We start from the raw sequence: 20,590 nt of genomic DNA on the forward strand, positions 1-20,590 counted from the left end.
GGCCTAAGTCATGAGGTGTGAAGAGTCCTGAAATTTCTTTTTTAGTGTTTTCTATTTAAAAAAAAAAGATAATGAATAAAAAAAAGAGAAGTATATTTTCTTTGGGGAATTGATATAAAAATTCCATTTACCCGTATGTAGCATGTGTTGTCAACTAGTTCAAAAGCAATGGTTGAAATAATAAATATATATAATCTTTTTAATTCTCATTTATATGTCACCGTTGTATTGTTTACTGCAGTTCATCAGTAGGATATTTGCAGCCTCCAGGATCAGAGCCAATGCAGTTTCCTAGAACATCTTCCCCATGCAACTCACAGCAGCTTCAAGGACAACAGTGTACAGGTATGGGAATATAACTTTGGTGGTTGGTGAAGTAATCAGAACTACGTTTTCTGAATGACTAAGAAAAAGTTCTAGCTATTATTATGCTGTGTATTTTGATAAATGCAGCTGAAAGGGGGGCAATTTAGAATTAATCCGTGCATTAGCTTTATAGATATATTTTAAAACCAGCAGTTGATGTCACTGAGGTATACTGGGGATTTAGCCTGATTTCTCACTGTTGTTTGCCTCATGTTATGGAAAGCTTATAAATAGTTTTTCTCTAAAATGTAATGACATATTTCAGTATGCCGTGGTTGAGAGTTGAGACAGGAGAAGATTGCAAACACAAACTAAATTATTAATGAAGAGATCATTTTTGAAAGACAAGGGAGTTTACTGAAATATTTCTCCCTTACTATTTATAACTTGCAATACATCATAGTAATTGAACATGTTACAGTTTGGAGCTTTTGTGCAACTTCTGCTCAAATTCACTTTCCTAAATCTTGTTGGTTCCTATGGTTTTATGTAGGCTAGGATTCTACCTATATTTTAAAAAGGAATAAAATTTAAATTATTGGTGGATCCCCTTAGAAGAGTTATTCAGTAGGGATGATTGCTGATCTGTAAGGATGATTGTATTTCCTTCCAGCTGGCCATATAGTCTAGAATTGGGACATCTAAGTTTGAGACTTGATTTTGCACCTGATCCAGCAGAGGCTGGGTACGTCGTGGAAGCAGTGTAGTTAGCTCCTGTGCTCAGGAAACAGATTCTAGTTTTCATCAGTTGAACCAGAAACAACAATGGAGAAGTCATGCTGTGGGAGAGGAGGGAAAATAGTAGGCATTCTTCAAGCTATGGGCAGGGGGACAGTAATTTGTTCAGCTAGAGGTCACAGGAAACTAACTCCTCCAGGATTTTTATATGGTAGGCTTATTCACTGCTTTTACTTTCCTAATTTATAACAACCATTCTGTCCAAAGAAGTATAGTAAGTTATCAGATTTTTGTAATAGTTAGTCAAGTTATCAGCTGTCACTTTAATTGTGTCTGTATGAAGTATACTCACTGTTTCCTTTATCCCCCACCGACCTTCTCTCCACTGATATAATTATAAAATTTAAAAAAATGAAACTCCAGACAAAATAATGGCTAATTTCAGTGGCTTTATTTGGGGCAAGTTTCTCCAGGTGAGAATGTGATTTGGCAGAATCACCTGGCTAGCTTAAACCACCTTTCAGAATAAAATGGTGTGTTTGTGCATGTACTGAAATAAATAATAAACCTGATAAATAATAATAATAGTAGTAGTAGCAGGCATATGGAGCTTTTCACATACAAAGTGTTTTACAAACATTAGTTTGCATTGTTGTAGCCATGTTGGTCCCCAGGATATTAGCGAGACAAGGTGGGTGAGGTAATATTTTTTATTAGATCAACTTTTGTTGGTGAAAAAGATGAGCTTTTAATCTTATACAGAGCACTTTTTCAGGTCTGGGAAGGTGTCACAGCTGAATACAAGTTGGAACAGATTATTTAGCTTAAGTAGTTAGCGCATGTTGTAAGAAGCCATTCAAGGTTAAGTGGCCAGTCATAGGACAAAAAATGGGGGCTACTGGGTTGCAGATTGTTGTAATAAGCCATAAATCCAGTGTCTTTATTAAGTCCGTGATTTTTATTTCCTAGTTAGAGGTATGATTTTAAGTTCTTGGCTCATCTTTTGAAGGTGTTGTGCAGATTTCCTTTGAAGATGAGGACTGAGAGGTCATATATGGGAGTGATCGTTTTGTGAAACATGTTCACTCCTGGGTAAGGCCCTACTTAATTTACAATGTTGCAGAAATTGCAGATCCCGCCATATTGTGCTTCCACTGCAATTTTGACAGCAGGAGCCCCTGCTCTTAGCCCCGGGCATCCGACAGCAGAAAATCGCAGAAAAGTAATAATGGATCTTATTACTGCAAATAATAACGTCCATTATTACTTTTCCACAATTTTCCATTGCTTGTCTGCAACTCAGTCACGATTTTTTTATTTTTTATTTTTATTTTTTTTTTACAATCATCCTGCGATTCAAGTAGGGCCTTACTCATGGGTGAGGTGGCATTTTTGTCTTTTATAATTTCTCTGTGTGATTGTCTGGTTTCACCTACTTAGTTGTTTGGGCACATAATGCAGTGGATGAGGTACATCACATGTTGTGATAGGCATAGTGGGACCCAGGAGTTTTGAAAGGTGTGTTATGGGAGTATTTATGATCACAGCAGTGGAGATATGCCTTCAGGTTTTACATCTCTCTTTCTGGCAGTGTCTGGTGCAGCTTTGAATTGGTGTTTCTCAGTCTGTGAAGAGTTTGCTTCTGTTGATGAGCTTGGTGGGTACAAAGACCAGAAGATGGAGTTCAGGAAAGATTTCTTTGAGGATGTGGTCACCATCGAGTATGGGGTTGTAATTGTTTGATGATACCCCATATGGTGTCCAGTGTGACAACTAAGGGTGTGCTGTCAGAAAGGTGTTTTTTCCCTCTATTGAAGCAGTGTATTTGGGGTAGATATCTGAGTGGTGTCCGTTGTTTTGTAGATATTTGAGGCAGGCAGTGATGCTATCATTGTGAGTAATGTTGGTGTATGGGGGTGAGGGGATTACATCCATGATGATGTTCTGAGGAAGATTGTTGATGTAGCAGTGTTTCTGGAGGAAGTAGGTTTTGTCTTGGAGGAACCTGGTCCTCTGTGTGGTGATGAATCCTGATATTCTTTCAGTAAGAGTGCCATGGCCAGATGGGATGGGTCTACCTGGGTTCCCTTGTTTGTGTATCTTGGGAAGCATGTAGATGATCCCTGGAGTGGGTTCATGGGGGATGAGGATACAGAGCTTCTTTTTGAGGTGTTTGGGGAAGGATTAGGTGATATTCTTGGGTGAATTGTGCTGTGGAGTCAGCTTTGAGTTCTTTATAGTGGTGTCAGAGTTTTTGGTTGGTCTTGTTAACGTAGTCATCACAGTTGAGGGCTGTGATGGCACCACCTTTTCTGTTGGTTTGATCACTATCTGGTGGTTGGATTTCAAAGACTGTATAGCTGTCCTCTTAGCAGTGCAGAGATTGTGATATGTTTAAGGATTTCACAGACAATTTTTTTCCTGAAGCTGTCGATGTAATGATCAAGTGTGTGGTTTCATCAGTTTTCAGGTGTCCAGTCAGATGATTGATTTTTCCTGTGACTTGGTAGGAGCTGGAGTTGAGGGTGGTGTCATGATTGTTGAAAAATAACTTGACGTAGAGACAGTGAAAGAAGTCTTTTCTAGTTCTTCACAAGTTAGTATGATATCAGGTTTTGTGATGGGTGCAGAAGTTCAGTCCCATGGAGAGTACAGATAATTCAGGGGTAGTCTTGATAAATTGATGATGATGGAGTATTGTATAGTATCCATGTGGTGGGTCCTGGTACCCCAGTGTTTCCCAAAGGTGTTCAGTGGGTTATGGAGTGCTGTAGAAGCTTTCACTTCTTGTTTTTGTGTTGGATAGCTGTCATAGGGTTTTTTGATAATTGTTTTGGGTTAAAGTTTACAACTGAACGTTGACTTAATACAGCTTTGAAACTTTACTGTGCAGAAGAAAAATGCTGCTTTAAACAGTCTTAATTTAAATGAAACAACACAATTTCCTTAACTCATCAAATCTTTTTTAAACTTTCGCTTTATTTTTTTAGTACTTGACGTTTAACACAGTACTGTATTGTAGTTTGGGGTGGGTTTTTTTTGGTTCTGCTGCTGCCTAATTGGACACTTACAGTTCCAAATGAGGTGTGTAGTTGATCAGTCAGGAACTCTGGTGTTTATAACTCTGAGGTTCTATTGCCGGCAAGTTTAGAACTGAGATTATAAATATCTCATATAAATATCAGTACTATGAACAGACCAGTTGCTCACACTCCTCTCTTTGAGAGCCCTGTGTTAGTAGATAATTTGTATACCTTTCTAATATTAAGCTTACTTAGGGTTACCATACGTCCGTTTTTTCCTGGACATGTCCAGCTTTTCGGCAATCAAACCCCCGTCCGGGGGGGAATTGCCAAAAAGCCGAACATGTCCGGGAAAATGCTGGCCGGGCACTTCCCCTCCCACGGCTGCTCTGCTCCTCCCCTGACTCTTCGGCTCTGTTTAAGAGCCGAGCTGCCCGAGCGCTATGGGCTTCAGGCAGCCCCCTTGCCTCCAGAGCCTGGGAGGGGAAGTGCCCGGCCGGGGGCGCAGGGTCCGGAGGCATAAGGGCTGCCCGAAGCCCAAGCGCTACCGGCTTCACGGGTTTGCCGGGCAGCCTCCAGACCCTGCGCCCCCGGCTGGGCGCTTCCCCTCCCGGGCTCCAGCTGCGCTGGGGAAGCGCCGGCCGGGGGCGCAGGGTCTGGGGTCCGCCCGGCAAACCGTGAAGCCGGTAGCGCTCGGGCAGCCCTTTTCGCATGGCTGGGAGTGGGAGGGAGGAGGGGGCAGAGTTAGGGCGGGGAAGGGGCGGAGTTGGGGCGGGGCTGAGGGTGGTAAATGGGCGGGGCCAGGACCCCGTGGAGGGTCCTCTTTTTTTATTTGTTAAATATGGTAACCCTAGCTTACTGTTGAGGGATTAACTTGCAGGACATTGGCAAGATGGCAGACTTCTTTTAGCAGTACACTATTTCAGTTCATCTGCAGTATATATTTTTTTCTTTGTTTGAAGCTTGTTTATCTATGGTTCTTGAAGAGTGAGTCACTCCAGAATGCCTAAAAATAAACCAGATGGTCTAACGATTCATTAAGGTGTTCTCCCACTCTGGCTAGTTAATAATCCATCTTGATAGTTTTGGTGTAACACCATTGGGAGGCATGGATCAGATCTACTAGAGTTTGAATTAAAGAGATGGTGTGAGGAATCTTGAGTGACATGAGTGTGTAAAAAAAATTTTTTTTTTTTTTTTTTTTTTTTTGAGAGAGAAGAAAAGGGTGTAATTCAGGTAACAGTGCCCTTTAGGGACAATAATCCAGTTTGGAAAGGATAGACAGTGGTGTCTATAAAGGTGTGGAGGCAAGTGACTGAGTCTGTCTCTGGGAACAGATTATTTGGAGCACTTGAAGGGAATTCAGTCCAGTGTTAAGAGTCAATCTGGGTTTTCCTCCTCATGCATCATAACCAATAATAAAGGTTCTGCAGGCCAGATTATGCCCACAGTGGCATCTGTGTAGCCCCATCACCATCAGTAAGCTTGTTTTGGGTTTGGATGCAAACCCGATTGGATTGGAATTTTTTTTTTTTAAATAATTGCACAAAGTGTAATAGAAACCAGCTCTCCTTCTCTTGACTGTATAGGCTCTGCAGGATTGACAGGAGTAGAAAGAAACACATGCTTTTGTATTTTTGTTTGTCAGAAAATGGGACTGATTACTTACAGGGAGCAGAGTCAATTTTTTGTGTTAGAGAAGCATTTTCAGGTTTGTTTAGAAAAGCTGTTAGGTAACTTTTAGAGGTTTTAGAAAAATGTATTTTTTTTCTCGGTCTGAGTCTCGGCAGTTGGACTCCTAGTGCTAAGGGAATCTGTCTGAACAGATGGAGAGTTACAAAAATAATTCCAGTAAAATATGTGACATATAGACAGTGCATATGTCATGATCTGTAATTCGGCGGTTTAATTGGCAAACTTTCAGGAAGAAATGCAATCTTTATTTATGCCTTTGCCACTTCAAAATTATGCTTCCATAACAACCATGCCCAATAAAATCTTTATATGGTCCCATCATATAGTCTCCCTATATATAATATGAATATTTATTTGTTGCTGCATTTTCTGGAGATTACAGCAACAGACTAAATCAAGAGTTCGAAGTTCTATTCCCTATTTTGTCATTTGACTCCCTTAGTGGCCTTGGTCAAGTCACAAACCACTCTGTGCCTTAGTTTCTTCATCTTTAAAATGTGGATACTACTTCCCTAACATTGTAAAATGCTTTTTGATCTGAGGCTGGAAGAAAATTTAGATGTGCAAAATATTATTTTTACTTCATTTATTTTGATGTGTTTAGTGTTAATCATTTATAGAACTTCATGTAGAGTACTAGTAAACATTTCATAGCATAGTATATTTTGCAAAAGTAATGTAGTCTTAGTAATATGAGACCTCACTATAAACGCCTGCAATTAATTATTTGTTTAGAAATGCAGCAAAACCACTGGGCTTTTTGTGTGAGTTAACTGATCCGTTGCGTAGTGAAGTGAAAACTATAAGCAACTTTTTTTCAGTAGCTTCCAAATTTAAAAATACAAGTCTTCTGTGTCCAAAATATGCAGTAACACCAGTCAAGTAAAAGCAGTTCGTGGTAAAATGTGTGGATTGTGGTCTCTATGGATCTTTATAAAGATGGACAATTAAAATAAATTCTTACATGAAACCATTTGCTTTATTCTAGGGTTGCCAACTTTCTAATCGCACAAAACCGAACACCCTTGCCCCATCCCTGAGGCTCCCCCTCACTCACTCCATCCCCCCTCTTTCTGTCGCTTGCTCTCCCCCACCCTCACTCACTCATTTTCACCAGGCTATCTGTAAATGAGGATGTTCGCCTCACTTGAGTATTGGGGATTAATCCAGCTTCCTCTGATGCAAGGCACTATATAAGAGTTAAATATTATGCTTGTTTTTTATTGTGTCTTTTCTTAAAAATAAAACACTGAGCATATCATTGCTAATTGCCATGAAGCATAATGGACAGTTTTTATTTTTATCCAGCTACTTTTGCCTAACGTACTGCATACCTTGACACTGGCTTAGACTTTAATTTTTAATTATTTGATTTTGTGCCTTAAATATTCACCTGTCTTCAAGTAATGATTGCTCTAATGATTGTTCAGAAAATAAAACTATGGTAAACTTAGAGCATTTTCTAATTACTGCTTGATAGAACAATTTGCTTAGAACATGTTTTGATAATGATATTAAAAGTTTCAATAGCTCAACTCATTTTTACAAATCTTCCTTTTAAGTGATCTATAATGATTTTATTTGGTAGTGGAAATAAAATATTCTACAGAAGACCAATCCCTGTATTTTCAAAAACCAGCAACCTATTATCTCACTAGCTGTTTTTGTCACTTTCCTAATTTTCAGTAAATAAAGCATGAGTTGCACAGTGAACTAATTTCTAACAATAACCTCCCACTTTTTGTTTTGTAGCAGTAGCTCCACCACCAGGTGGAGGAGTAGTAATGATGCAGCTAAATATACCCAACAATCCTCAGCCTCGAACCCATTCACCTCCTCAATGGAAACAAAATAAATATTATTGTGACCATCAAAGAGGACAGAAATCCACCGAGTTTAGCACTTTAGACTGTGCCACGCAGGTATGATTTTGTTTTTTTCCCCCTGAGATCATTCGTATTATGACTCATATTTAAAAAGAGATAATTCATTTCTGGAGAGGAACAAAATAAATCCAGTGCTTGTCAAACAGTAATATTAATGTTGTTGTGTCCAGGATTTGAATATTATAAATATGTGATATGTTCAAGTAAATAAATTTAAAATCACTGACTTTTCAGGAACCAATATCTTTGTGTCATGTTTACTCTAGTTACAGCATAGTCCTCAACTAAATAGTCCTGCCACCTCACCAGCCCAGTCACCAGCACCAGTTCAACTATCAAACATGAAAAATCTCCGTCCCACGTTAACACCTCTTTCTATTGTGTCCCAATTTTCTAGATCTTTTGTCCCTGGACAAGGTAAGATTTTTAGCTAACTGAAATATATATAAAAAATACATGAATGTTCCATTTTTTTCAATTGTCATCAGTTTTGAGGGCAAATTGTGATTTGATTTTTAATGTTTTTGCCAGTGTGTTCAAAAATGTGTTCCTTGAATTATATAAAAAATAACTTTATGCTTCTATACCCTCCTTTGCCCCAAATAAAATAAAAAAAGCCATGAACTTCGTGCTCGTAATGGGGGCTTTCAGAACCATGCAGCTCCTTCATAAATAACTTTTCGCACTAAGGAATTGTAAATTTGGGATATATTTTAATTAAAACAAAACAAATTAGTTTTAGATATATTTGCTTAATGTTTTATATTGAAACCGCAAACCTTAAATATGCTGTCACAACGGATGTTATTTTTATGGATAGAAAAGCTAGGTCAGTCCTATATGCCTACCCATTGCACTAGGTGGGCATGACATGGTACATGGGAAGGGGAAGTAGAAATGTAGGATAAGATAAACTGCCTTTTCACCAGACTTTTCATTCTTCATCCTCAATCCATTGATTAATCCACTGATCAAGCCACTACTTACACTGTAAACTCTTTGGATCAAAGACCGTTATGTTTGTACACTGCCCAGAACAATGAGACAGGAGCCTCTAGACACGACCACAGTAATGTTACTAATAATTGATATAGAGCTGTAGGTAGTGACCTCCCATCATTATCATCAATGGGCCAGAAAGTAGAGAGTCCTGCCATCTCGATCCTTTTGGGTCTGCCATGCTCTCACAATTAGTATTTTCTCAGAGAAACTCCTTGTAAAAGACCAAGAGCAGAACCTGCTGCCAGCATTTTAATGGAAGAGCAATGAGTGTGAAGTTTTCACTGATTAAAGACATGACTATTCTTCTGTCATGACAAGACAGTTGATTCACAGTGTTCAAATAACCAAGTCCAGATTAGTGAGCCAGTGTATAGCACATAACAATTGATTAGGTAGCTAAAAAGTTTATTATCTGATTAGTTGCTGCTACCTGTCAGAAACTGAAGGGTAGATGCAGCTCTAGAATTCTAGAATAATGGGTGTGATATGTGGAAAAAGTTTGCAGGCAGAAAAAGAAATTCTTTATTGCCTTGCTTTTCAGAAATAAATTTTATTTATTTTTGAACATATTCTCTACATAGGCTTCTTTCCCTAATAAATTGCATGTGTTCACTAACTTTTGCATAAATGTTAGACTTCCTATTGTCAATCATGTCTCAGCTTCCTTAGTCCCTTTTCATAATTTTTAAAGATTTCGATTCAATCACCTTACAGACCCCTCAAGTGGATGGGAATTTCAAGATGTGGGTGGAATTGGACCAGGGTGGAGCTGTGCACATGCTATTTGAAACATTGCAACAAGTTTTAATCTTATTAAAACTCTTTGGGGAGATTTGAATCTAGATGAGATTATGGCAGAGAAACCAGGGGATACAAGTGCTTCCGATAACTTTTAAAAAATGTATTTTTAAATTTAACGAGCCCTGAGTCCGCGACTTCTGAACTTGACAGTTTGTGCTCAGTTGATTATTTCCCCACAAGTTTACCATTGTCTGGTGAATTCTTTAAGTGCTTTTTTGCTCTCTTAAGATGTCAACTCTTGTATTTTTTCTGGTGGTAACCACATTACAATTATTTCCGTGTATACATTCATTCTACGTTGTATACCATATTTGTGAGGTGTAGACTGTTAAGAGCATTTAGAGTTTTTATATTAAACCAAGAAAAAGTATTAAGACTATTTTTCTCATCTTCAGGAGATGCCAGATACCCATTGCTTGGCCAGCCACTGCAATATAACCCTCCTCCCTTATTACATGGACATGTAACAGGCCAACAGGTATAAACAAATGCCAACTCCTGGGCATGTCTACACCATGTTAGTCTGTACCACTTGGCTGGTTCTACACTACAAATTCTAATGTAGTGATTTTCAACCTGTGGTCCATGGACCCCGGGGGTACGCAGACTATGTCTAAGGCAGGAGTTCTCAAACTGGGGGTCGAGACTAGGTCATTACATGAGGGGTCGCGAGCTGTCAGCCTCCACCCCAAGCCCCGCTTTGCCTCCAGCATTTATAATTGTGTTAAATATATTAAAAAAGTGTTTTTCATTTATAAGGGGGAGGTCACACTCAGATGCTTGGTATGTGAAAGGGGTCGCCAGTGCAAAAGTTTGAGAACCACTGGTCTAAGGGGTCCGCAAAAGGTTGTAATTCCCATAGTAGTTTTTAACCTGTGGTCTGCAGGGGAAATGGGTCAGGGCGCGAGGGCTTGCTCCAGCCGGGGAGCAAGGTGGGGATGTAGGGGCTTGCTCTGCCTGCCCCTGCTCCAGCCAGGGAGGTCGGGGCATGGGGCTGCCCATTTTTTCAGGGCCCCGTTGGCCCAGTGGCTAATCCGCCATTGTCATTATACTGTATTAAAACCATGCATATAATACCTATTATCATGGTGTATATTACACCTAATATATATGTATTGGCTAACATGCTACTTTCACCTTTCCCTCCTATTTGCCCTCATACCAGGGACTGAACATGCAATGATGCTAGGCCTCAGGAATGACAGTGGACCCAGAAATCTGTCCCTCTTCTATACTATCATAGTGTAGCATACTAACTACAGCGCTCAGGGACAGTGGTTCATAACTTGTGACTCTTGTTACTTGTAACTCTTGTTTGTAACTTTTAATATTACAAATGTAATCATTCTAACCATGTGATGTTTGTCTGAGCTCAGTGTCAACCTGGACACAGACATGGAAACAGAGGAAGGAAACCAGCTAAGAAGGCCGCTTCAGCAGATCTTGGTGCAGGGGAACCAGGTATGTAACTGTTGGGTGATGCTGCACTCTGAGAGAACTGCTGAATCAAAAACAGAAGCAGTGAGAGAGCATTATTCTAATTTATTTATTGTATTATTCAGACCTGTGTAGGGGAATGGGACTGTGACATCTGATGCAGAATTGGATACATGACAGAGGACTGGATATTAATGGGTGTCTACACATGGGATGCAGGAGAGTAGGAGTTGCCTATGTTGGTGTTGTGTATCTGTGTAGGAAAGTCAGAGGGGTCTCAGCAGAGAGGAGATAGTCTGGGGTCATAGCCTTTGTCACTGTTGAAATTCCTATCTATAAGGGAGTAATGCCTGGAAAATATCTGTAGGTAGAGTGCAGCAAAGTAGTGTGCATGGATGTTGTGGGGGTGTCTGTAGGAGTTGGTTACATGGGATCTCATGAAGGTGTAGCAGTATGGAAGGTGCTTGTAGGGGGTACAGCAATGTCAATGGAATCTGTTTGGAAGCATAGGGGGCTGTCTGAAGGGTTTGCAGAAAAATGGATGTCTGTGTGATGGAATTGTCTATATGTGAGACTTGCGGCAGAATGGGAGTGTCTGGGGCAGCTGCAGATGTGCCAAAGGGAAACTGAGCTCCCAGGTATGAAAGTTGGTACAATTAATGAGTGAGATAAAGTAGGAGAGGGAGGGATGAATAGTATAAAAGGGAAGGACGGTGAAGTCTGAATCGAAGGAAGGTAAGAATGAACAGTAACTGAGCAAAGAGGGAGACAGCAAACACAGGAAAAGATGGGAATGGAGGGAAAGAAGAAACTATTAATCAAAAGCAAATAGAGAGGAAGAGAGAACCAGAGTAAACAGTAGATAGAGGAAAAACATAGAAAAGATAAGGGAAAAGAAAACCAAAGGAGACATAGTAAGTAAAATTATTTAATGTAACAGTTAATATCAAAATATTTGTAAATTACATATTTAATATAATACACAATTCTTCCATAACTGCCCTTAGCATACCAGAACTATGAATGTAATACATGAACTAAATACATTCCTGATTTACTTTTTTTTTTTCCTGACGTACATCAAAACACTGCATTTGTTGCCAATAAATATGATGGGTGGAACAAAAGTACAACCTCGCTCCACTGTGCAGACCATAAGCAAGAAGTGCTACCCAATAAATGGGGACGGGCCTGGCCAGAATGCTAAGACTGTGTTCTGTGGACTGATCAAAATCTATTTCTTTGTTGGCTTGCTAGCTAGACCCTGAAAGGAGATTTGGAGGAGAGTTCATTTTGACTGGACAAGATCAGGGGGCATAAGAGGGAAACTAACATCCTCTTCCCCCGCTTGGCATTTTTTGCTCTTTGACAACATGTATAGAACTAGTGCTGTACCTTGAACAAATCATTTTGTATTCAAATACAATGTGCTGTGAGGTTTAATTTTTGTAAATCATTTTGAAATCCTCAGATAAATGATATTATTGTGATGGCAAAGAATTACGTTTTGTGTCACCTTTGAGACTAACAGAAGTATTGGGAGCATAAGCTTTCGTGGGTAAAAACCTCACTTCTTCAGATGCAAGTAATGGAAATCTCCAGAGGCAGGTATAAATCAGTATGGAGATAACGAGGTTAGTTCAATCAGGGAGGGTGAGGTGCTCTGCTAGCAGTTGAGGTGTGAACACCAAGAGAGGAGAAACTGCTTCTGTAGTTGGATAGCCATTCACAGTCTTTGTTTAATCCTGATCTGATGGTGTCAAATTTGCAAATGAACTGGAGCTCAGCAGTTTCTCTTTGGAGTCTGGTCCTGAAGTTTTTTTGCTGTAAGATGGCTACCTTTACATCTGCTATTGTGTGATCAGGGAGGTTGTGTGGCCAGCTTCCACCCCGGTCACACCACACGATCCATCGTCTACAGCCAAGCACTGAGGTACAATCGCATCTGCTCCAACCCCTCAGACAGAGACCAACACCTACAAGATCTTCACCAAGCATTCTCAAAACTACGATACCCACACAAGGAAATAAAGAAACTAATCAACAGAGCCAGACATGTACCCAGAAGCCTCCTGCTACAAGACAGGCCCAGAAGAGAAACCAACAGAACTCCACTGGCCATCACCTACAGTCCTCAGCTTAAACATCTCCAACACATCATCAGTGATCTACAACCCATCCTGGACATGATCCCTCACTTTCACAGACCTTGGGAGGCAGGCCAGTCCTCGCCCACAGACAACCTGCCAACCTTAAGCATATTCTCACCAGCAACCACGCACCGCACCATAACAACTCTAACTCAGGAACCAACCCATGCAACAAACCTCGATGCCAACTCTGCCCACATATCTACACCAGCAACACCATCACAGGACCTAACCAGATCAGCTACAACATCACAGGCTCATTCACCTGCACGTCCACCAATGTTATATATGCCATCATATGCCAGCAATGCCCCTCTGCTATGTACATTGGCCAAACTGGACAGTCACTACGCAAGAGGATAAATGGACACAAGTCAGATATCAGGATACAAAAACCTGTAGGAGAACACTTCAACCTCCCTGGCCACACAATAGCAGATGTAAAGGTAGCCATCTTACAGCAAAAAAACTTCAGGACCAGACTCCAAAGAGAGACTGCTGAGCTCCAGTTCATTTGCAAATTTGACACCATCAGATCAGGATTAAACAAAGACTGTGAATGGCTATCCAACTACAGAAGCAGTTTCGCCTCCCTTGGTGTTCACACCTCAACTGCTAGCAGAGCACCTCACCCTCCCTGATTGAACTAACCTTGTTATCTCTATACTGATTTATACCTGCCTCTGGAGATTTCCATTACTTGCATCTGAAGAAGTGAGGTTCTTACCCACGAAAGCTTATGCTCCCAATACTTCTGTTAGTCTCAAAGGTGCCACAGGACCCTCTGTCGCTTTTTACAGATTCAGACTAACACGGCTACCCCTCTGATATATGTTTTGTGTATTACCCCCAACTGTCTTTGCGTATCAATGAATACAGAAGGGAGCTGGGTTGCTTTCCTTAGGAAGTCTCCGCCATGAGAGCAGATAGCCAAAGCTGTGTTTTCCTGTAAGTTTTACATTACTGTGAGTGAAGCAAATCACAGTTCTCACTGTCCCACATTTTTATTGCAACCATATTTTTTTATCCCATTAATAGATCATCCAAGTGTTAGTCTTAAGTCCTCAGTTCTGCTGCAGAACTAGGGTAAGGTCTTGTCTGCATGAACATTTAGTTAGCAGCAAGCTGAGGTGTGAATCTACCCAGCACTAACTGTCCTTAGGGAGCCTGCTGACGCGCACAAACAGTTACTGTGTTTTGTTCTATCGTACTTCGAAACAGCAGGGTATGCATCAGCAGGGTCCTTATGGGCAGCAGGGTGGAACAGACTCTCACCCCAGCTTGCTGCAAACTAAATGTTCATGTAAGACAAACCCTTATTAATTATTTAGCGCGTTGTACTATCTTTTAGCCTGCGTGCTTAACTTCAGTTGAACACACTTGGAACTTGAGTAGTTTTGATGTTCAGTGCCACAGAGATTTTTTTTAAATATAGGAGAAGCAGAATGTATGTTTGTTTGAACAGAGTTAATTTCACATCTAATGTAAGATCACTATTTTATGTAAGATTGAATCCTTGTTAAATGTAATGACCAGTTTTAATTCTACATATTTCTTGTTTCAGTTGTTGGAAAAGTCTTAGAAATTACTGAACTGCCAGAAGGAATAACTCGTATGGAAGCTGAAAAACTATTTGGAGAACTTTTTAAAGTTGGTGCCAAGATTCGGTGGCTAAGGAATCCCCAGTGTCTACAGACGCAACAGCAACACCAACGCCATTACTGTGGCAGTGGAGATAGTAATGTGAACACTGAACCCTCCAAACCTAGTGACTTGGCCTCCACATATACAGTTCTAGCTACATTCCCTACGATGTCAGCAGCCCAAAATGCACTGAAGAAACAAAGTAACTCAGCTAACAAGTTTAGGCTGAGAACAAGCAAGAAGCACTATGAGTTTCATATTCTGGAAAGGGCTAGTTCTCAGTAGCAGCTACATTGTTGGACATTCAGCCTTTATTAGTTCCATGTCATTCTCTTCTCTACTTGATTGGCTTGATGTTACGGGGTTTCTGTTCTCTTCACAGAGACTCCTGGGATGTGTTCTCATATGACATTATAGCCTTGGAAGAATAACCCAGTGATCCAGCAAGAAGAAGAAGAATAGATATAAAGTTAATCCCAGACAACTGTAAGAATCCATTCTGACAAGATAGAGAGGCAGCTTTCTATGAGGAACGCTGTTAAAATGCCCCTTACTTTTATAGTAGTTTTGTTTTATATTTCTGAATTCTTGTATCAGATCCAAATCTCTATTGTACAGCAAACCACTGTTCATAATGAATACCCATATTCAGATCTGTATTTTGTAATCCCTTTTCACAGCCAGCACACAACTATCCATTTTAGGGCAGAAGGCTTGGGGTGGAATGGGGTGAGGGGAGGGAGAATAACTATTAAGAAATTACACTGTTTTTTAGCCAACTACGCAAAAGTCTTCAGTTAACATATTTCTCTTCCCCTGTTTCTTTTTCCAATAAAGCAGTTTCAGTAACTTTTAAACTCCGTACACAGTCCTTTCAAGATTCACTCAGACAGTGTGAAAGATAATTACAAATTATATTCTTGAACTCCTTTCTAATCAAACAGATTAGCATAAGTATTAAAGTGAAATATGAATATGTCTAAACTACAAAGAATGTTCATTGAAGCCAATTTGGTTTTAGTAAAAGGGTGAAGACATTAAAATGTATCTCCCCAAATGACAAAATGTTTGCACTTTGTGTTTCCACTGGTATAAATCTTTTTCTTTCTTTGCACTCTAGGATAATTGTGTTTAAATAAGTGCTGGACCCTTCTTAAGTCATTTAAATATGTTTTCATCATTTGCAGAGGATCACTGGACATCAGAAGTTTCATTGCACATACAAACAAAATCTTTTTTCAATTTCTATGTAATTTGCAAGGCTGTACAATGTGTGCTGATGCAAGCCTTTTTTCAGTTCAAGAAAATAAATGTTTACAAATACAAACTTTTTTCAGTGCATTTGTTTAAACTATAGGACTGTTTGAAACCTAAGTGAATCCATATTATGCCATTTTGCAAGTTTTCCTCATATTTAGGGAACAGTTTAACAGAACTTAGCTTACAACTTGCCTAACGAGAGCCAGACCAAAAAAATTACCTTTTGCCCAAATCTACTCTCCTATGATGTGCTAATTTTTAAGACTTGGTGCATACTTTAGAAAGCAAATCTTACAGCATTGCACATACTTTATATATAATCACTGTTCTTTTAGTTTTTGGATATAGGTATGTGCTGCTATCACAAGTAAATCATAGAAGGCTTTAAGTGGGAATTTAAATGAGGATATGGTGATGGGTTTATGAATATGATGCAGACAGGAACTTTTTTTATGACTTTGGGAAATGGTGCCGGGGACACAGTTGGCTGAGTAAATAGAAAGCTGGTTACAGCCTTGTCTACAAAAGAGGCTACCGCTTCTCCATAGTATTTTTCTAATGAATAAATGTGCCTGACAAAGCCTCGCAGTATTTCCACATAGATTTTATAATCACAAATTAAAACATAAACTGACAGTGTCAAGACATGCCAAAAAATAGCAAATAGAATTTAAATTCCACCCCTTGCATGTTAATAATGAGACTACCCACAAGAGGTCAGATTCATTTAGGTGGAAGATCATGGCAGCATATTCGAAGATTCTGCTTATGGTCTCCAAATACCTGCCAAACTGGATAGGCAAGTTTTCCCACATGGCAATAAAAATTGGCCCTTAGAATAGGATCAGATAAAATTTAACTTGAATCTAACCTGTTTCCCTGAAAGTGTGTTTTCTTGACATTTCTTGAGAGCGCCCAAGCGGTCTTGATGTCCAAACCCTATTTACTTCCCCTGTAAAGAGAGATTCAAAGGAGAAGTAAGCCATAGGAAGAACAGCTGACCTGCTTAGTGGTCTGTGGCTAGGCTCCGCAAAGGAGGAAGGTCAACACCTTACTGTCCCAGATGCTGCAGGATGTAGCATTCTGCAGGTCTTTAGGACATTCAGCAGGGTCACTGGGTTTCTACAACACAGAGGCCTGCAAATTAAGTTTCAAGGCATGGATCAGGCATTGGTGTGCACATGGGAACTTAATTCTGTCAAACTGAGAGAAGAATTAATTGAGCTTGAGGTATAAAATGGGATGCTTATTCACCCAACCTAGAAACCAAACATCTGTACCCAAGATGGAATAATGAATTGTGTTAGCTTTCATGTTTCTGTACTCAATTATTCCTTAAAATGTCACATTGACCATGTAGATTGTTTTGAGCAGTCTGCTGTTTGCTATAATTAATCTTGTGGGAACTTGTTTGGTTGTAGGCTTGTTTTGTTCTCCATATGTGTTGTGGACTTATGCACAGGAAATAGTCTCTTTATAATGGAAATTAGTTGCAGTTTTAATTATGAAGTCCAGTTTTAGCTGTAATATAATATTTGCTTAGAAAATCAGTTTGGCCTGGAAAGTGTTGCATTTCGTCCTAAAACCAAGGAGGATGTTTATGTAAAGTTTGAAGGAAATTGGTCAAATCACTTTTCCATTACGTGTAATTAAAAATCACCCTGATCAGAAATTTTTATTTTAGTCTGTTTCTTAAGTCTCTTCATCATTTCTTGTGCCAACCTTGTCAACGTTCCCCCAGTTAAATCTCCCCGAAAGCTGATGTTCTGGTTATAGCTGAAGGAAATCCTTCACAATTAAATGTTTTTGTTCTGGATAGTTGTCATTGCTTTCAGTGCAGTTATGGGCTGTAGATTATAGTCCCACATTAGATTTGGATGAACTGTAATTTTAAATTGTGTTGGGGTATTAGCATGCACAATAAGCTCAAAGCATGTGACCAATACAAATGATATAATGAGAACTGATTAAACTGTAGTGACCCTTCAAATTACCAGTGTTATCCTATTTAAAGTTTGGGCTGAAGTAATAGAAATAAAACATGGTTAATTGGGCACGAGGTATAGTAAATATAAGGAACTGATTCATCTGGCCTTATCGAAGGTCTGATAATTAGCAATGATACCACTTGTTTATTAAGAGGTATAACCACATAAACTCTTAAAGGATTCATTGTTAATACTTGCCTGACCATGTTGGAGCCAAACACTATGGGTCTAAACTCCCCTGGGTTTAGCCAGTTTGTAAGCATCTTGATAAAATGCTTATAAAAGTTTTGTTACTATTTGGGTGTAGTAAATTGCTTATTATTTAGGTTTTTTTAGACATGTTTCAAGCAATTGTATCCATACCATTCAGCACAGGGATTGAACAAAAGTAAAGTTAGTGTTGTGGTAATACTTTGCATAAATAATCGTAATTCCAACATTGGCCCAATCCCTCTGACATCAAGGGGAGGTTTTTGCCATTGATTTCAGTAGAGTGAAAATCTTGGTGATAATGCTTGATCTTAAAGTGACTAGTGATTTTTTGATGGCCTTGATTTTTGACTGCCCAGCTTCTGAAGCCTTTTTAAAGGGTCAGATTTTCATCACTTTCTGAAAATCAAGCTGTTTTAAGGTCTCATATTGGACACCCAAAATTGCTAGTCAGTTTTGAAAATTTTAATCTGTATGTTTGTGTGAATTTTACCCTCTGCTGGCTGAGTGAAAATTAGAAAGATTATAATGGTCCTTCTATTAATAGGGACCTTCTTTTAGTTCAACCAGTACAGCTCTGAGTGTTTAGAGTTGTAGGAGCTGAGTTCTAGTCTTGGCTCTGCAGATTTGTGGTTTATTATGGAGAGGTGGTAGTCTCCCATTAATTAAAGGCTTATTTTGATCCTTCTTGTAACTCCTTGATTTTTCTGGTCATGTTTATTATTAAAGCTCTTTGGGTTGGGGATCTGTTCTTGCTTTGCTGCAAGAAATACTCAAAAAGCATGGAAGTGGGCAGTTTGGTCCCAGAAGACAAACTCGTTTTGATTTATTTCTCCTTTAAAAAAAAAAAAAAAAAAGCAGTACTGTTAATGCTGTCCTCCTCACTTGAGCCTTGTGCCCAGCAGAATCATATGCAACTGTAGCAATTGTTCCTGTAGTGCTGAAGAGAGTTTGAATGTCAAATGAGACCAGTGCTGCAAACTTGAGTGTTATATAGGAAAAGCTTCAGGTTGTTGATAGTAATATGGGCTCTAAAATTGATCTAAAGTTGTCTAAAATTAGTCTGTCAAAGAAGGCTGCATGAATGCTTCATGTCCGTTTATTTTTAATTGTATGGTGCAGCAGTTTTCCACCCGTGGCCTCCTACCCCTGGGGCTCTGCAGACTGTCAAGATTTCCAAAGGGGGCTGCACCTCTCTTTGAAATTTTCAGAGGTCTACACATGAATAAAGGTTGAAAACGCCTGAGATCGTGCAAGTGGCGTACAGAGAATATTACAGACCCACGGTAAGTTCCCTTATTGCAGGGGGTTTAGAATCTGAATTACCTAGAACCCAATGAATAGTATCAACACCCCCCTGCTGACAGCCCCGTTCATAGTGAAAACATTCCCACCAGGGACAAGTGAAACTTTCCGCCTGTTACTCGGTGCTGTACAAACCGTGTCCCACCCAGTGCCGCTGGCCACGGCCCAGCAAGTGCCGGAACCCGGAGCCACTGCTGGGGGAGGGGGACTGCCGATGTCATCAGGAGCCAACACCGGCCCCTGGGGAATTTTGCCGAAGCCACCTGCCGTTTTCTTCCGTGTCCGCTCGGGGTCGCTGCCCCCAGGCCGAGGAGGGCGGCGAGCGGGGCAGGGCCATGCAGCAGGCCCCGCCCCGAGCTGGCCGGCAGCCTCCAGGAATCCCCGTCCCTGAACGGGGCGCTCGGGGCAGTGAGAGCCCAGAGAGGGACGATCGGTCCCCGCAGGCGGTGGAGAAGGGCCAGGCCCGCACCACTCTATCCGCCGCGCGGCCGGACAGGGCTGTTCTCCCCCTATGAGGGCGGAGCTGCCCAGGGGCGTCCCCCGCCCACCCAAAGCCTGGCCCGCCCGCCGTTGTCGCTTAGACCCAGCGCCCAGGCGCCTCCTTCCCTACCGTGGTGAATCTGCCGCCCGCACACCCGCTCTGCGTAATGTGTCACTCGCAACTGGGGGAGGCGAGAGGAATGTGCAGGGAGGGAATCACAGCCAGGTTTACCCTACCACCGCCCTACTGAGCAGGGAGCGCATGCGCCCTGGGGGAATTGGGGCGGTTAGTCACCGTTTCACAGCGAGGCTGCAGGTTTTGTGGCGCATGCGCATCGCGAGGGTGGGTGGCTGGGGGTCCGGGTCCAGGGAGCGGGGGCTTAGGGGGGCACCATGCTGTGGTTCCGCGGCACCATCCCGGCCGCCATCGCCGCCGCCAAGCAACAGAGCTCGGTCTTCGTGGTGTTCGTGTCAGGTACAACCGGCAGCGGGCCTGGGGGAGCGGGGCCCGGCCGTCCGACATAGTCCCCGGGGCAGCCCCTTTGCTGACAGCGCCTGTGGCCCCTGAGAGCTCCCTATTCCGCCCCTCCGGAACCGCCCGCGCAGCCCCAGGCAGGCCCCGCGCCCCCGATACCGTCTCCTGGCCCTGTAGTCCCCTGTGCTAC

General features: G+C 41.1%; 2 protein-coding genes and 1 long non-coding RNA gene across 21 annotated transcripts in view; 2 read left to right on the forward strand and 1 right to left on the reverse strand.

Annotated features, from left to right (window-relative positions):
- Positions 1-16,009, forward strand: part of R3HDM1 (R3H domain containing 1) — a 109,685-nt gene extending 93,676 nt beyond the window's left edge. For 15 of the 17 annotated variants that reach the window (XM_065560505.1, XM_065560506.1, XM_065560511.1 and 12 more), the window contains 6 exons: positions 242-345; positions 7,515-7,684; positions 7,915-8,065; positions 9,847-9,929; positions 10,828-10,912; positions 14,603-16,009. In XM_065560505.1, coding sequence (XP_065416577.1) covers positions 242-345; positions 7,515-7,684; positions 7,915-8,065; positions 9,847-9,929; positions 10,828-10,912; positions 14,603-14,967 — 958 coding nt within the window. In that variant the 3' untranslated portion in view covers positions 14,968-16,009. The remainder of the gene's footprint in view (positions 1-241; positions 346-7,514; positions 7,685-7,914; positions 8,066-9,846; positions 9,930-10,827; positions 10,913-14,602) is intronic. The other 2 variants (XM_065560518.1, XM_065560520.1) reach the window with 1 other exon arrangement.
- LOC112058677 (uncharacterized) lies at positions 11,804-20,184 on the reverse strand. Of its 2 annotated transcripts, none has more exons than XR_010591276.1 (3): positions 20,056-20,184; positions 16,814-16,894; positions 11,804-15,100 (listed from the first exon to the last, which is right to left on the reverse strand). It is a non-coding gene; the product is annotated as an uncharacterized LOC112058677 (long non-coding RNA). The 2 variants fall into 2 exon arrangements; XR_010591277.1 differs by lacking the exon at positions 20,056-20,184 and adding an exon at positions 19,581-19,714.
- Positions 20,169-20,590, forward strand: part of UBXN4 (UBX domain protein 4) — a 30,403-nt gene continuing 29,981 nt past the window's right edge. The window contains exon 1 of one of the 2 annotated variants that reach the window (XM_005286766.5): positions 20,169-20,400. In XM_005286766.5, the coding sequence (XP_005286823.1) occupies positions 20,319-20,400 (82 nt within the window). In that variant the 5' untranslated portion in view covers positions 20,169-20,318. The remainder of the gene's footprint in view (positions 20,401-20,590) is intronic. The other variant, XM_005286765.3, reaches the window with a different exon arrangement.

Source organism: Chrysemys picta, chromosome 11 (genome assembly GCF_011386835.1).
Source record: "Chrysemys picta bellii isolate R12L10 chromosome 11, ASM1138683v2, whole genome shotgun sequence".
Taxonomy (NCBI): Eukaryota; Metazoa; Chordata; order Testudines; family Emydidae; genus Chrysemys; species Chrysemys picta.